The sequence below is a fragment of the Balaenoptera musculus genome, chromosome 9, assembly GCF_009873245.2.
Source record: "Balaenoptera musculus isolate JJ_BM4_2016_0621 chromosome 9, mBalMus1.pri.v3, whole genome shotgun sequence".
Classification (NCBI taxonomy): Eukaryota; Metazoa; Chordata; class Mammalia; order Artiodactyla; family Balaenopteridae; genus Balaenoptera; species Balaenoptera musculus.
Window position 1 is genome coordinate 25,236,023 of NC_045793.1, and position 18,211 is coordinate 25,254,233.

Sequence of the window (18,211 nt, forward strand, 5' to 3'; positions counted from 1 at the left end):
TCTATGTATTAGTTTGTATCTGCTAGTCCCAAACTCCCAATCCAACCCTCCCTCTATTAACTTTTATTTTAGCTTCCTTCTTTTCCCAATCTCTCTCCCCAAACGGAAACAAAATTTTAAATAACAAAAAAGGTGTACTTCCATGAGGTATTTATAAATAATTGATTAATTGAGCTTAATATTCTTACTTAGTCTCTTAGTCTTCTGGTAGAGGCAAAGGAGCTGTGGAATGCCCTAAGGTTAGAAGCAGAAAAATGGGAAATTGTCCAGTATTCATAACTGGTCTTTAATATGAAATTGACATCTTTTTTTGAATTCTTGAAATATATATGATCTCTTTTTACAATATTATACTGTTGATTCTTGAACATTCACCATGGGTGTGAACTGCGCAGGTCTATTTTTTGCGGATTTTTTCAATAGTAAATATTACAGTATCAGACGATCCTTGGTTGATTGAATCCAAGGATGCAGAAGTGAGGATATGGAGGAAGGGAGTATAAGGAGGACTGTAGGTTATATGCAGATTTTTGACTGTGCAGAGTGTTGGCATCCCTAACCCCTGTGTTTGTTCAAGGGTCAACTGTATTATAGAAAAAAGAGTCTACCTATACAATACATTACTACTATTTGCAAGTAGCAGCATCTTTTTTGAATCTTAGGGAGGAATAAATTGCAGTGAAAAATGAGAATTGGCTTTGTGTGATGTTTGCTATTGTCATTAACTAAATTTAAGTTTGGTCATTTAGTTTCTTAGAAGAGTTTTTGTTTTTTATTGCTTAAAGCAACATTTCTTGGAGTTAGTGTAAGCTATGACTGGATGGCGATGCCTCTGTCCTGGAAGTGTGATTTATCAGAGATACATAAGAGAGTGCCATATTATATGATGGATTTTTTGGGGTTTTTTTTTTTTTTTTGGTTGATACATAGCAACTGTAGGAAGTTTTAAATCAGACTGCATATTTTGGGGATGAATAAGAAAAATGTAGATTTGTTTTATTTGTTGTTCTTACATTCATCTTCAAAGCATCTCATCTGGGGCTGTGTTCCTAGGAGAGCAACCATTTATATTAGGGAATTTCTCAAGGGTGCAGATCATATCCTTCACTTTTCATGTCTTCAGTGAATAACATTGTACCTGGTATTTAATAGGTGTTCAATAAATGTGTGTAAGACTAAACGAAAGATTCACCAATTGGGCACTAAAATAATTTTATTCTACTTACAAATTTATTGTAGTATGTGGCAGTGTTCCATGATTAATCTAGTATTTTTTTTTTTTACCAACCTTTGTAGGTGGTGGTTTTAAGATAACAATTTCAGTTTTCCTAAGTTTTCTTATGTTAAGGATGATCAGTATGAAATTCCCTTCGTACTGGTCTTGGAACTCAGGAGGTATGACACGAATTACAGATTTGCTTGCAGTGTTGGGGATGATATTGTGGTTAAACAGTCGTCCTAAAGAAACTGAGCTCATGTGTGAGTCAACAATAAAGCATGCAGTATACTATTTAAAAATCATTATTGCCGCAACTTAAAAGGGTCATTGATCAACATATCAGTATATTAAGGGAGAAAAGGAAAGTTTATCTTTGTCTAGCACTGAAGAGTTAGAAATAATATTATGTCATGTCAACTGACTGCCACCCAACCTAATGTAAAATTGACTATTGATTCCTTTTGAAAATAATTTTTTAAACATTTTTATCAGTATATACAATGTGTTTGGCATTAATTGATAGCACAGGAGAAACCCTTGATGAGGTATAACTAAATTTTATTGAGCACCCATTATGCGTGATAATCTGAAATATTCATTAATTAGTTAATTTCTAGGCATCAAAAGCCTTCCCTTTGGAGGGCTGGTTTTTTGAAAGATACTGATTGATGATCTGTGTAAGCAGTATGTAAGCAGTACGTAGTGACGTCTAAGATAATTTAAAAACCTAAGGCAAGAAAGAGAGTTAAATATAGGAAAAGGAATAATTAGGGGTAAGGCAGTGTGGCTCTCTCTATCAGGGTTAGGAGTTGTGGAAGAACTTATGTGGCTGTCTAGATGAACTTTTGTTGCTGTCTTGTCTCGGTGTTTCAGGTTGTAGAAAGTTTAACTGTTGACAGAGGCGCAGTTGGTTGGCTGTGTCTAATTGTCAGTGAGCAAAGCAGTCAGAAAAAGGTAGCTGATTAGAATAAAGCAGTTATGTCCCCATGGGAAACCAACAAAACCTTAAATGGTAACTGGAACTAACTTAGGGAATAACTTTTGCCTGTATTTATGGAATGAGGGTTTACTCTGTCTTATTTTTCTCATTTGGAAAATATGTAAGCAGATTGGAAAATCATTCAGGTCCCTTTTTTGACTTTCTGGTCAACTTTACATAGACTTAAAAGAAATCTTACTTATAGGGAAGGTTTTCTGAAACATAGAGAAGGCTCTTCAGTATGTCATTTAACAAATGCCCATCAGGCCTGGTCCTGAAAGCTGGGAGTACAGTGGTGAGCATCAAAGATATCTTCTCTGTCCTCTTACAGCCTCCAGTTCAATGGGGATACAGAAAAGTAACTAATTACAAGATAGCGGGGTAATGTAGTATAGATGTATAGGGTGCTCTGGGGAATATAGGGGAAGAATTCTTAACAAAAAACAGGAGGAGTCCGAGAAGGCTTCCTGGAGGAAATGACATCTAACCTGGAATCTGAAGGATTGCTAGAAGTGACAGCCCAGGGAAATGAGAGAATGTTATAGGCAGAGAGAAAAAAACATAGGTGAAGACCTGAAAAGTAAGTGAGAGAGAGAATTTGGTGAATCCAAGGACCTGAAAGAATTTTGGTATGCCTGGATCAACACAACTGTGTTTGTATGTGTGTGTGTGCATAGGTGACGTGAGGGTGGTGGAGCATTTGTGATTGAAAAGTCAGGCAGGTTCTCTTACATCGACCGCCTAAGGGTCGCGCTGTAAGAAGCAACAACCTCTCCTCCTCCTCTCTGCCATCTGCTCGGCAGCCGCAAAACAGCAGCTATGCGTGAGTGCATCTCCATCCACGTTGGCCAGGCTGGTGTCCAGATCGGCAGTCCCTGCTGGGAGCTCTGCTACCTGTAACACTGCTAACTGGCCTAATGGCCAGATGCCAAGTGACAAGACTGTTGGGGGAGGAGATGACTCCTTTAACATCTTCTTCAGTGAGACAGGCGCTGGCAAGCATGTGCCCAGGGCAGTGTTTGTAGACCTGGAACCCACGGTCATTGATGAAGTTTGCATTGGCACCTACCGCCAGCTCTTCCACCCTGAGCAGCTCATCACAGGCAAGGAAGATGCTGCCAATAACTATGCCTGAGGTCACTACACCATTGGCAAGGAGATCACTGACCTCGTCTTGGACCCAATTCGGAAACTGGCTGACCAGTGCACAAGTCTTCAGGGCTTCTTGGTTTTCCACAGCTTTGGTGGGGGAACTGGTTCTGGGTTCACCTCCCTGCTGATGGAACATCTGTCTGTCAATTATGGCAAGAAGACCAAGCTGGAGTTCTCCATTTACCCAGCCCCTCAGGTTTCCACAGCTGTAGTTGAGCCCTACAATTCCATCCTCACCACCCACACCACCCTGGAGCACTCTGATTATGCCTTTATGGTAGACAGTGAGGCCATCTATCATCTGTCGTAGAAACCTTGATGTTGAGCGCCCAACATATACTAACCTGAATAGGTTGATAGGTCCAATTGTGTGGAGCTCTGAATGTTGATCTGACAGAATTCCAGACCAACCTGGTACCCTATCCCCGTATCCACTTCCCTCTGGCCACATATGCCCCTGTCATCTCTGCTGAGAAAGCCTACCATGAACAACTTTCTGTAGCACACATCACCAATGCTTGCCTTCAGCCAGCCAACCAGATGGTGAAATGTGACCCTCGCCATGGTAAATACATGGCTTGCTGCCTGTTGTACCATGGTGGGACATGGTTCCCAAAGATGTCAGTGCTGCCATTGCCACCATCAAGACCAAGCGTACCATCCAGTTTGTGGACTGGTGCCCCACTGGCTTCAAAGTTGGCATTAATTACCAGCCTTTCACTATGGTACTTGGTGGAGACCTGGCCAGAGTACAGCGAGCTGTGTGCATGCTGAGCAACACCACAGCCAACGCTGAGGCCTGGGCTCACGTGGACCACAAGTTTGACCTGAGGTATGGCAAGTGTGCCTTTGTTCACTGGTACGTGGGTGAGGGCATGGAGGAAGGAGAGTTTTCTGAGGCCCGTGAGGACATGACTGCCCTTGGGAAGGATTATGAGAAGGTTGGGGTGTCTGTTGAAGGAGAGGGAGAGGAAAAAGGAGAGGAATACTAAAGTTAAAATGTCACAAAGGTGCTGCTTTTACAGGGAAGCTTACTCTGTTTTAAACATTGAAAAGTTGTGGTCTGACCAGTTGATTTGTTCAAACATTTAGAGAAGAGCTAACACCTATGCTTCTCAAACTCTTGCAAAATACAGCAGAGGGAGGAACACTCCCAAACGCATTCTATGAGGCCACCATCACCCTGCTATCAAAACCAGACAAAGATGTGACAAAGAAAGAAAACTACAGACCAATATCACTGATGAACATAGATGCAAAAATCCTCAACAAAATACTAGTATATAGAATCCAATAGCACATTAAAAGTATCATACACCATGATCAAGTGGGATTTATCCCAGGAATGCAAGGATTCTTCAATACAGGCAAATCAATCAATATGATACACCATATTAACAAATTGAAGGAGGAAAACCATATGATCATCTCAGTAGATGCAGAAAAAGCTTTCAACAAAATTCAACACCCATTTATGATAAAAACTCTCCAGAAAGTAGGCACAGAGGGAACTTACCTCAACATAATAAAGGCCATATATGACAAACCTGTAGCCAGCATCGTTCTCAATGGTGAAAAACTGAAACCATTTCCACTAAGATCAGGAACAAGACAAGGTTGCCCACTCTCACCACTATTATTCAACACAGTTTTGGAAGTTATAGCCACAGCAGTCAGAGAAGAAAAAGAAAAACAATCCAAATCAGAAAAGAAGAAGTTAAACTATCACTGTTGCAGATGACATGATACTATACATAGAGAATCCCAAAGATGCTACCAGAAAACTACTAGAGCTAATCAGTGAATTTGGTAAAGTAGCTATAAAATTTGGTAAAGTAGGATATAAAATTAATGCCCAGAAATCTCTTGCATTCCTATACACTAATGATGAAAAATATGAAAGAGAAATTAAGGAAACACTCCCATTTACCACTGCAACAAAAAGAATAAAATACCTAGGAATCAACCTACCTAAGGAGACAAAAGACCTGTATGCAGAAAACTATAAGACACTGATGGAAGAAGTTAAAGATGATACAAACAGATGGAGAGATATACCATGTTCTTGGATTGGAAAAATCAACATTGTGAAAATGACTATACTACCCAAAGCAATCTACAGATTCAGTGCAATCCCTATCAAACTACCAATGGCATTTTTCACAGAACTAGAACAAAAATTTCACAATTTGTATAGAAACACAAAAGACCCTGAATAACCAAAGCAATCTTGAGAAAGAAAAACGGAGCTGGAGGAATCAGGCTCCCTGACTTCAGACTATACTACAAAGCTACAGTAATCAAGACAGTATGGGACTGGCGCAAAAACAGAAATATAGATCAATGGAACAGGTTAGAAAGCCCAGAGGTAAACCCACGCACATATGGTCACCTTATCTTTGATAAAGGAGGCAAGAATATACAATGGAGAAAAGACAGCCTCTTCAATAAGTGGTGCTGGGAAGATTGGACAGCTACATTTAAAAGAATGAAATTAGAACACTCCCTAACACCATACACAAAACTAAACTCAAAATGGATTAAAGACCTAAATGTAAGCCAGACACTATAAAACTCTTAGAGGAAAACATAGGCAGAACACTCTATGACATAAATCACAGCAAGATCCTTTCTGTCCCACCTCCTAGAGAAATGGAAATAAAAACAAAAACGAATGGGACCTAATGAAACTTAAAAGCTTTTGCACAGCAAAGGAAACCATAAACAAGGCGAAAAGACAACCCTCAGAATGGGAGAAAATATTTGCAAATGAAGCAACTGACAAAGGATTAATCTCCAAAATATACAGGCAGCTCATGCAGCTCAATATCAAAAAAAACAAACAACGCAATCCAAAAATGGGCAGAAGATCTAAATAGACATTTCTCCAAAGAAAATATACAGATTGCCAACAAACACATGAAAGGATGCTCAACATCACTAATCTTTAGAGAAATGCAAATCAAAACTACAATGAGATATCACCTCACACCAGTCAGAATGGCCATCATCAAGAAATCTACAAACAATAAATGCTGGAGAGGGTGTGGAGAAAAGGGAACCCTCTCACACTGTTGGTGGGAATGTAAATTGATACAGCCACTATGGAGAACAGTATGGAGGTTCCTTAAGAGACTAAAAATAGAACTACCATATGACCCAGCAATCCCACTACTGAGCATATACCCTGAGAAAACCATAATTCAAAAAGAGTCATGTACCACAATGTTCATTGCAGCTCTGTTTACAATATCCAGGACATGGAAGCAACCTAAGTGTCCATCAACAGATGAATGGATAAAGAAGATGTGGCACATATATACAATGGAATATTACTCAGCTATAAGAAGAAATGAAATGGAGTTATTTGTAATGAGATGGATGGACCTAGAGACTGTCACACAGAGTGAAGTAAGTCAGAAATAGGAAAACAAATGCTGTATGCTAACACATATATATGGAATCTAAAAAAAAAAACGTTCTGAAGAACCTAGGGACAGGACAGGAATAAAAACGCAGACATAGAGAATGGCCTTGAGGACATGGGGAGGGGGAAGGGTAAGCTGAGACAAAGTGAGAGAGTGGCATGAACATATATACACTACCAAATGTAAACTAGATAGCTAATGGGAAGCAGCCACATAGCACAGGGAGATCAGCTCGGTGCTTTGTGACCACCTAGAGGGGTGGGATAGGGAGGGTAGGAGGGAGATGCAAGAGGGAGGAGATATGGGGATATATGTTTATGTATAGCTGATTTACTTTGTTATACAGCAGAAACTAACACACCATTGTAAAGCAGTTATAGCCCAATAAAGATGTTAAAAAAAAAAAAAGATTGATGAGTCAAGGTTAGCCCCAGTCTTTTTTTTGGGGGGGGGGTGGGATGCTTACTGGGAATAAATATATACTCTCTACTGAATATAACTGTGTAACTGGGACTGAAGAAAAAATTGATACTGTTTTAGTTTTTTATGGTTGATTGAGAGAACCTGATTTAGAGATGCAGTCTTAGTTTTTACAAATAACTTTTTTTATGTATAACTTCATGTTGTATGTTCTAGTTAGATCTTCAGTAGAATTCTTAAGCTAATCCTAGTTCAGATTATTTCTGTGTCCCTCTTTGATCCTTTTTAACTACTTTTAGAGGCAGAATTGAATTTGTAGTATGGGTCTAGCTGGTCTTTTAATTTATAATTAAAGTGCAAAATTTTCCCATGTTTTCTTCCGTCTGGTAACACACCCACCTACACTTACCTAGAACTATATGCAGATCAATTAGAGAGGTTTATCTAAAGTGTTTTTTTTATCATCAGCCTACCTCTCATAGTTTGTCAGTGACTTATGAGGTTAACTATGAACTAAATATATTAGCACTTTATTGCCAGTATATTTTGTAATGTGAAATAAACTAGAGAAGTGTGTGTGTGTGTGTGTGTGTGTGTATGTGAACTTACTTTTATACAAAGTATAATACCCAAGCCATCCTCTGAATCTTTTAAAATGTGTGTTTTCTGATTTTGCAGTAGTATGGTCTAGTGGACCAAATTAAACCTTGAGTTGGATTGGGAAATAGTGGAAGTTATTTTATTTTATATATATATATATTTTTTTTTTTTTCGCAGTAGAAACCTGGATTTATAATTTAATTCTTGTAGAATTTAGGTTCATATTTTCTTTCATAATTCTCCAAGATAGGTTTGGTTTGTTTGTTTTAAAAGATGAATAAACCAAGGTGCAAAGATTATATAGCCCTTTAAGGTCACACGACTAGGTGATAATCAAAATTGGAATCTCTAAAGACTTAGTAAAGTTCTGATAATGTGGTAATCTTTTTGCAGTAGAAATTTGAGGGCTGGCTTGTCTTCAAAATGATAAAATGCAACATGATGATTGATACAGTAATTAAATATAAACAGATTGCAAAAGATTGAATCAGAAATGCTTAACTTTTATGGATCCTACAGTATTAATTATGCTACTGAGATGGTGTTTATTCTCTAGTAGTCTCAGAGCTTAATAGTCACGTGCTTGTTTAATGATGGAACACTGTGCACCTAGGTAGTCTTAGGTATTTTTCAGGATGCTGTTCTTTCCCCTCTTTAATTTAAGTCAATATTATCATTTTTTTGAGGAAACCAAAGGCTCATTAATTAGTGAACACTGCAGATCACTTTTGTCAATTTACCTGTGTCAAAGACCTGTAGGAAGTAGTGACAGAAGAGCTTCTATTTGTGTTTTATTTTAAAGATTTAAAGAGTGCTTGTTGCTGTTTATTTTTTCTCTGCCTTTTGATCTTCCATCATAATAATGCTTAGATTCCGTAGATCAGTGGCAATTCTTCAACGAATATTTATTGAGCATTATTAGAGCTGAGCACTTTGTAGCTGTAAATAAGGCAGGCTTGGTCTTGGCTGCCTTGGAATTTATAATCTAGTGGAAAAGATGGGCTTTAAAGTAGTAATTATATCAATATTTAATTTATTGCAATTAGGGTGTGTTTTTGAGGGAGAAAGGCTTTGAATAAATTTCTAGTGGTATTAAGAGACCTAAGCAAAATTCAAAACCATGGACAAGGATTCTTTACTCTCACACTAAATGGCCATAATCCCATGTTGCCCCAGAACCCGAAGTAATTTAAGCTGAATTTAAAAAGAAAGTCACAGACAGCCCTGTGACAGTATTGACCTTCTTTAAGGAATCGGGGAAAGTGTATTGCTCATGTTTACTTCCTAATGTGAAAGAGAGCTGGAAGAACCAGCCAAAAACTTGGGTTGGGGTGGCATTTAATTCTTCTGTCAAACTCCAGGTCTATTGAATCAGAATCTCCAGGAGTGGGTCATGTACATCTTTATTCCCAGGTCATAGTGATCAACCAGATGTTGGAACCACTGTTAAGATAGCCCAGGAATTGATTGGCTGCTGAATTAGAAAAAGACCATCAATTTCAGCTGTCCTAATATCCAAATGATAGTAGAATTTTGCTTAGAACTTAGTTTATAAATTAGTTCTGAGTATAGTGTGGTAGACATTGGCAATGCCCGTATTTTGTTTTTAAAGAGTAAAACTGCACCTTTGGATTGTCAGCAGTGGTTGCTCAGTTTAAAACTGCATGTTGAAGTTACCTTTTGTGTTAAGTTTTCTTTTCTTTTTTCCCTCAGGAACTAAACAACTTAAGCATATTTTATTAAAAGATGTGGACACTATTTTTGAATGTAAATTATGCCGCAGTCTCTTCAGAGGATTACCAAATTTAATTACCCATAAAAAATTCTACTGCCCACCAAGTCTCCAGATGGATGACAGTAAGTTTTATTCATATATGCATTTTGCTATGTATTCGTATACTGCAACTACACATTTATGTTAAAATGGTATCGATATCTAGTTACAGATAATTTAGTGATAGAGAATAAGATAAAATACTTGACTCAATGTTATATTCAGTTTCTTTAAATAGATACTTCATATCAGTGTTTTTCATTTGGATTTTGCTAAAGATATATGAGGTTAGATTTTTGAGTATATTTATTTGTATTAAAGTGTTGGATATTGTTTTTGAATGTTTATATGGGCTATACAGTTTATATCCAGGATTTTTGTAAGTTAAAATATTAATGCTTGATGAGGGTGTTGGTATTTTTCCTCCTTACTTCTTAACAACTTGTTACCAGATATGACTCATCATTTACTTAGATTCTCCTTAAGTAAATGAGAAGGTTGGAAATAGAGCAAAGAATGAGTAAATGAGTTGATTTTTTTGGTAATTGTAGAGAGCATTAAAAAATATTTGTTAATCTTTCTAGTGTTTTCTGGGTCTTGATTTGAAGATCAGTTTTATTCTCAGTGAAGTTTATTAGATAAGTCATTTTATCAGAAATTAGATTGTGTTATGGGCTAACCTGAGATCTGAAATAGCTTTATGTGATAAAGGCAGGTTAGTAGCCTAACAAAGTCTTTGTGGAACCAAATGTTTGTTGAATTAAGCATATTGTCTCTGTATGATTAAGTTGCAGTATATATAATGGTATTATTTTCTTGCTTTAAAGAATAATGTAAATTCCTTAAAATATTTTAATAAGTAATAGGTTACTTTCATTATTTCTTGTTCAGGGATTTAACTCTTGTGGACTTACAAAATATAGAATTTATTTTGTTAGTTTGATATTACAGTTGCATTATGGATTTTGTGCATTTTTCCGCTTAACCTTTTTGGGATGGAAGTGGAATGCAGAACTCCAAATATCAAAAGTACTGCTTTAATTATTAGCATGAAGCTGATTTAAAGCATATTATAGGACACAGATGAAACAAAAATTTCGTATTTGTCTGGAAACTTTCCCTACCACTGTTAGATCTTATTATACTTCTTTTTATCCTTGAAATATAAATGAAAAGGTAGGCTATAGAGATTAGTTTCAAATCTAACCTTTTAATTAAAGAACTAGTAGGAATTTAATTTTCTGGTAGTTATTCTTTGTTATTTTTTGGTGTGAACTAAAGTTTAGTTGAATTTTAGAGGGAAATAGATAAATGGATTTGCTGTATTGTTGTGCACTCTTCTGCAATACTTATTCTAGAAATACTTCTGTGAAAGTATAATTCTTCTTATAGATACCACTTTATCCATTTGAAAAAGAAAGATTAGTAGACTAGAAGAGCTATGATGAATCATTTCTTTTTTTTTTTTTTTTTTTTTTTAAATAATTCACTCTGGGGTATAAGTGACGTCAACAAGGTTTAATGTGACGTCTCCCCCTAGAATGTTTGCATTTTTAGTTACTCTGTTTTTTTTTTAATTTAATTTAATTAATTAATTAATTTATTTATTTATTTTTGGCTGTGCTGGGTCTTCGTTTCTGTGCGTGGGCTTTCTCCAGTTGTGGCAAGTGGGGGCCACTCTTCATCGCGGTGCGCGGGCCTCTCACTGTCGCGGCCTCTCTTGTTGTGGAGCACAGGCTCCAGACGCGCAGGCTCAGTAGTTGTGGCTCACGGGCCCAGTTGCTCCGCGGCCTATGGGATCTTCCCAGACCAGGGCTCGAACCCGTGTCCCCTGCATTGGCAGGCAGATTCTCAACCACTGCGCCGCCAGGGAAGCCCGTCATTTCTTGATTTATAATTAGATACCAGATTTGATGCTATATTTGTAGCTAGATTTTAACATTGTATGTAGAAACATAACCAGTGTTAGACCATTCTGTTACAATAGGAATATTAGGTTGCCTACAGACGGTGTAATTATTGCACAGATAAATAAAACTGGCTCTGTTTTTGGAGTTAATCTGTAGTTTTTAATCATTTGTTTTAATAGGTTGCCATGTTAAGAAGACATGTAATAGGACTGAATTTAGCAAACACTTCTATACATCCTGTCATTCATGTTTATATATTTTCCTAGAAATCTTTTTCGTTTTCCATAAGATGTTCAAATGTCCCTATACAATTAGACGAGATTATTTATTATGGATTAAGTTAATAGGAATGTTGTTATGTTTTCTAAAAAAAAAATTATTTTTATATGTAGTAACATTCTTCATGGTGTTTTATCCATCTTGGGTTATGAGAACTTTGATTTGCCTTTGCTAGCCTAAAAATATGAAATATTATTTTTATTGTTTAGGATACCCATGTGCTTAAATATTTTATATTAAGCGCCCTTATTGGAAGTAGCTCTTCAGATTCCATCTAGTCCTTAACATTTGTGTACCATGATGAGATTGTAAATTAAAGCAAATTTTAATTTAATTAATACTTGTTTTTATACTCATAAGATACTGAAAAGTAGATAATGCTCTTGTAAAAATAAATGCAAACCAGTAATATAATAAATTTTAAGATAGAAGTTCATAATACATTTAAAAATATTAGAGGGCTAGAGCAGGCTAATTATTTCAGATTAAAATGTTGTTTTTTCCTTAACAGACCTTCCTGATGTAAATGATAAACAAAGCCAAGCCATAAATGATCTCCTAGAAGCCATATATCCAAGTGTGGACAAGCGAGAATACATTATTAAGCTAGAACCCATAGAAACTAATCAGAATGCAGTGTTTCAATATATTTCAAGGACTGATAATCCTACTGAAGTCACAGAGTCAAGCAGTACTCCTGAACAGCCTGAAGTTCAAATACAGGAAACTAGCACTGAACAGTCTAAAACAGTTCCAGTTACAGACACAGAGGTGGAAACTGTAGAGCCCCCTCCTGTTGAAATTGTTGCAGATGAAGTTGCACCTACATCTGATGAACAACTGCAGGAATCACAGGCTGACTTGGAAACTTCTGACAATTCTGATTTTGGTCACCAGTTGATATGTTGTCTTTGTAGAAAAGAATTCAATTCCAGACGAGGTGTTCGTCGTCACATTCGAAAAGTACACAAGAAAAAAATGGAAGAACTAAAAAAGTACATTGAAACACGAAAGAATCCAAACCAATCCTCTAAAGGACGCAGTAAGAATGTTCTAGTTCCACTAAGTAGGAGTTGTCCAGTATGTTGTAAATCATTTGCTACAAAAGCGAATGTAAGGAGGCATTTTGATGAAGTTCATAGAGGACTAAGGAGGGATTCAATTACTCCTGATATAGCAACAAAGCCTGGGCAACCTTTGTTCCTGGATTCTGTTTCTCCTAAAAAATCTTTTAAGGCTCGAAAACAAAAGTCGTCTTCAAAGGCTGAATACAATTTAACTGCATGCAAATGCCTCCTTTGCAAGAGGAAATATAGTTCACAAATAATGCTTAAAAGACATATGCAAATTGTCCACAAGATAACTCTTTCTGGAACAAACTCTAAAAGAGAGAAAGGCCCCAGTAATACTGCCAACAGTTCAGAAATAAAAGTTAAAGTTGAACCAGCAGATTCTGTAGAATCTTCACCCCCTTCCATTATCCATTCTCCACAGAATGAATTAAAGGGAACAAATCATTCAAATGAAAAAAAGAACGCACCGGCAGCACAGAAAAATAAAGTTAAACAAGACTCTGAAAGCCCTAAATCAACTAGTCCGTCTGCTGCAGGTGGCCAGCAAAAAACCAGGAAACCAAAACTTTCAGCTGGCTTTGACTTTAAGCAACTTTACTGTAAACTTTGTAAACGTCAGTTTACTTCCAAACAGAACTTGACTAAACACATTGAATTGCACACAGATGGGAATAACATTTATGTTAAATTCTACAAGTGTCCTCTTTGCACTTATGAAACTCGTCGGAAGCGCGATGTGATACGACATATAACTGTGGTTCATAAAAAGTCATCCCGTTATCTTGGGAAAATAACAGCCAGTTTAGAGATCAGAGCTATAAAAAAGCCCATTGATTTTGTTCTAAATAAAGTGGCAAAAAGAGGCCCTTCAAGAGACGAAGCAAAACATAGTGATTCAAAACATGATGGCACTTCTAACTCTCCTAGTAAAAAGTATGAAGTAGCTGATGTTGGTATTGAAGTAAAAGTCACGAAAAACTTTTCTCTTCACAGATGCAATAAATGTGGAAAGGCATTTGCCAAAAAGACTTATCTTGAACATCATAAGAAAACTCATAAGGCAAATGCTTCCAATTCACCTGAAGGAAACAAAACCAAAGGCCGAAGTACAAGATCTAAGGCTCTTGTCTGGTGAGGAACAGTTACAGAGTTTTGCTTTTTTCCCCCCATCGAACTAAAAAAATCATTTGACCATAATTTATAGCTGGTTCCATTTTAACACATTTGCTTCCATGTATCTTACGGCAGTGGGAACTGCAAGAGTAATGTGCATATCGCATTTACCTCTTCAGTGACCTTTATTCCAGTGGCTTGGGAACAAAAGTTAACTTCAGAACTTATCTTCCACAGGACAATGCAATATAGTTATAGGTAGATGGCACAGGGTCAGTGATTTCCTCTCAATGTTGTAAAATATATACATTTATATTGGCTTGTGTTTACAATAGAAGTCTTCTGTTTAACTAACTTTGCACAGGTTTAATTTGATTCAGTGACTTAGTCTACTAATTAATACATTGTAGGAAGTTAAGTATATTAGAATGAATTTGTGAAGGCGATAATTATAGGAAAAAAGTCTTTTGAGGCACTGTAATTATTGTTAAATTAATCTGTGACGGCTAAATAAAGTGCTGCACTCAGAAAAAACAATCCCCAAATTGAATTTAGAACAATTAGCATTTATTATTTACGTTTAACATAGTGCTTCCAGGCAAAGGGGGAAACTTGATAAACAAAAGTTTGGGTTTATTTTTCCTTCTCCTTGGGAGTATGTGTTAGTTCCTGTTTTTTAGTTTTGATCTTTGGAAAAAGTGATTGTTTAGGTCCCTGATCCTCTTATTTTTACCTTTTTGTTTAAATAAAGTTTTGGTGATCATTTCAACATAGGTAATATTATTAAGGAGGTTTTTTGTTTTTTTTTTTTTGTTTTTTTTTTTTCTCCTGGGGTTGTGTGTTGCAAGAAAAATAAACTTCCTATTGGGAAGAAAGAAAAAAATATTAGTTTTTTAGAGGGTTTTGGAACAAATGTAGATTTTTAAAAAGCAATATAAGATAAGGAGTAGACTCCCTATACTTGTTTTTGCAAGTCTGTCTGTATTTTAAAAGTTTACCTTCAGTACCTGTGTCCCTTGTATTAATGCATTTAATATATTTAATTAGTATTAAATTAGTTTTGGATTCAGGTTCTAAAGCAGTATACTTAGTTTGAGTGCTGAGTAGGTTAAATGTTGTGGTTTGATTATCACACATTTTTTTATTTGTGTGGAAAACTTGAGATGAAACCATCCTTTAGAAGTCACTTACTATTGTATTATTTTGAAAATAAGGTTTTATTGGTAAACTCAAAAGTGTTCATTTATTCCCATTTCTCCTCAGATAACTTCAAGTGATGTACGAAAAGGTTTGGAGTTCATTTTTGTGGAAAGACTTTAAATTGGTGTTAGAACCACTAAACATCTTCAAATGGTACTATGAGGAAAAAAAAAGAAAAAAATTTGATAAATATATGACTGTAACTGCTGTTTTCTGACTAAAATAATAACCATCTAACCACTTGTTTCTAAGGCACTGCCTCTTCCAGCACTTTCAAGTAGCTGTGACATTTTGTATTGTCATCCCAGTCCATCAGCTAACCACCCCTGTGCGTTTGGTCTACAGTTTCTACAAAAATGTTGCAAATTTTGTTTTCCAGCAGTTTGTTGATTAAGTGATCAACAACCTGAAGAAAATATCACCACTGGTGATTTTTAATTAACAAAGACTTTATATGTTAGCGATTTTAGTTTTGTTCCACTTTATTTGGCAGAATTTTTATCTGGATTGTACAGATATATAATTTCCTAGTGAGCGTATGTTAGGACCAAAAGACAAATCTCAACACATTATAAATATTTAGCCTACTAAATATTTGTAATTATTTTTACATCCATTTATTTCTAACTTGTTCTATAGCACTTAAATGTTTGAAAATTTCATTCTAAAATATATACTACAGGAAACTTCCGGTTCATTTTCATCCATGGATCATCACATTCTTCATTTGTAAACATCTGAGGTTTTTATGAAAATTAAACATTCCCCTATTTTTCTTTAAGTTTCATACAAAGCACTTTAATGATAGATGCAACTTAATTTTTCAGTTTTTTTTAAAAGACCACACATTTACTAATGTTAATATGAAGGTAATAGATAGCTTACTGCTATTTTATGGATGCAGACAATCCCTGCACAACCACTTCTTATAATACTAGTTTATTTCTTTAAATATTACTAAAAAAGGAAGATCGGGGTGTAAACCCTGATTCTTTTTCTCTCCCAAGTAAAATCTTAAATGACCACTTTAGATAATATTTGATCCCTACTGTAAAATTTAGAAAATAATGAATTTTTGTCCATTTTTGTAATCAAGATTTTAGGGAAAACAGAAGTACATCTATCTTTAATGAAATACTGGGCAGGTTTTTGTGTATCAATATTTTATACTTTTTAGGGAATATTTTATTTTTTAGTAATTTTTGTCAAATTATAATTTTAAAAGGTACAGCAGAGAATATACCATGTTTTTATATAGGTTCATCCTGTACTTAGGAGGGACCCTGTCCATCTATATACTTTTTGTATAAAATTTTAAAATGTTGAAGATCCACAAGGTCATAATAAAATGCTTTCATAGCTAGAAAAACATTTACCCTTCCCAGTGCTTTGCACTAAAATATACTGTGAAAGGAAACTAGAAAGACTGTAACTGTTGCTGGAAATGTTCTATATTGAATGTACATGCTCTTGTTGGAAAAATGTACTATATGTGATGGAAATAAACCAGACTCGAAGTTATTTCAGCTAAATGTGCTTCAACGAAGGTGCATTGGTTGAAACTTAAATGTTTTATTATCAAATTTAAATTTATTCAGTGACTATGAGCAGCTACACTTGAAATTTATCCTGATAGTTTTATTTTTAAGAATTAGAGTGATAATTTCTCTTTAATTTAAAAACAGATTTACTTTTCCACATATGGAAAACTTGTACTTATAGGTCTAACTTTAATGATTAATAGTGTAATATATTTAGGGAACTAAATGTGTAGGTGTTATTTCATTTATAAACCATCTTCGTTAGTTGCACATTATTAAACCTGTATGTTTGACTTTTGCAAGGTGTTATCTTTTATGCATTCCTACACACAAGACATATTCCAAAGATATTTTCCAGACTTAGGTACCTATGACAAGTGGAAAGATATGAGGATTCCTAAAAAGCTTGGGGTAGCTCTTTGCTGCAGCCTCTCGTGTGTATGCCAGCCTTTTCCTTTCTGCTTTACTTGTTAAATACTGTAGGGAAGAAAGAGAAATATCCTGATGTTGGTGGAGGAGAGCCCAATTGCTGCAGTACCCTTACTCCACTCACCTGTTTCCACAGGACGTTTCACATACAGTTTGTCTCCACTGTTGTAACTTTAGAGCCACAGAGCAGGAATTTAGGAGGGGGCATCAAGGGTTCCAAGGACTATAAAAATATTTCATCTGGGTCATAGAGAAAAAAATAGCATTATGTCAGGACTTGTCTAAATTAGAAGGGCCTAGAGAGAGATTAAAAATATTTTATCATAATAGCCAAATTAATGGATCATGGGAAACATAGGAGTTAGAGACTAAACTAGGACCAGTTAAGTAGAATGAACAAGTAAGAAGTGATTAGAAATTCTTTGTTCTTCCTATTCCTTTCTGGTCTTCATCCTTTTTGGTTTTATTTTGACTCTTGAGGTTTGTCATCTCAGAGGATCAGGCTTGAGGCTCTTGAGAAGAGGCCTAAGAAATTTGTGCCAGAAGCTTTTCTGCACACAGGCTGTATAAGCAAGTATTTATAATACTTTTTGTTGTCGTTGGGGGGAGTAGTGAAGCAGGTAAAGAACCATCAGAAACTCCTTATTTTATATTAAGACCTATTTCTGGCTACAAATTACATTCACTTTTGCTGCAATTTGATCAATTGAGAGTTCTTCTATAGAATTCAAATCATCTTCCTTCCTGAAGATACCTTTTATTCCTAAATTTGGTGGAAGAGGAGAAACAGTAAAAGGTATGGCTTGCACTTCATAAGTTTGTATAGTGCAAGCAAAAGCTGGATGAAGTATGGCTGACACTAAGGTGTTTTTGGTTTTGTTTTGTTTCTTTTGGCCACGCTGCCCAGCTTGTGGGATTTTAGTTCCCCGATCAGGGATCGAACCCTGGCCTTCGGCAGTGAGAGTACGGAGTTCTAGCCACTGGACTGCCAGGGAATTCCCTAAGCAGGTGTTGATTATAACATGCAGATATACCTTGAATGCACAATAACCATTTTTGGGGTTCATGTCTCTTTCCCCTCTTTACTCCCTACT

General features: G+C 35.9%; 1 protein-coding gene and 1 pseudogene across 2 annotated transcripts in view; both read left to right on the forward strand.

Moving 5' to 3' along the window:
* ZNF800 (zinc finger protein 800) overlaps positions 1 to 16,986 on the forward strand; it is a 28,379-nt gene extending 11,393 nt beyond the window's left edge. Inside the window, exons 4-6 of one of the 2 annotated variants that reach the window (XM_036863208.1) lie at positions 9,512 to 9,655; positions 12,273 to 13,965; positions 15,211 to 16,986. In XM_036863208.1, the coding sequence (XP_036719103.1) occupies positions 9,512 to 9,655; positions 12,273 to 13,965; position 15,211 (1,838 nt within the window). In that variant the 3' untranslated portion in view covers positions 15,212 to 16,986. Of the gene's footprint in view, positions 1 to 9,511; positions 9,656 to 12,272 lie in introns of both variants that reach the window. The other variant, XM_036863207.1, reaches the window with a different exon arrangement.
* Positions 2,932 to 4,365, forward strand: LOC118900673 (annotated as a pseudogene).
* Positions 16,987 to 18,211: the final 1,225 nt, after the last annotated feature.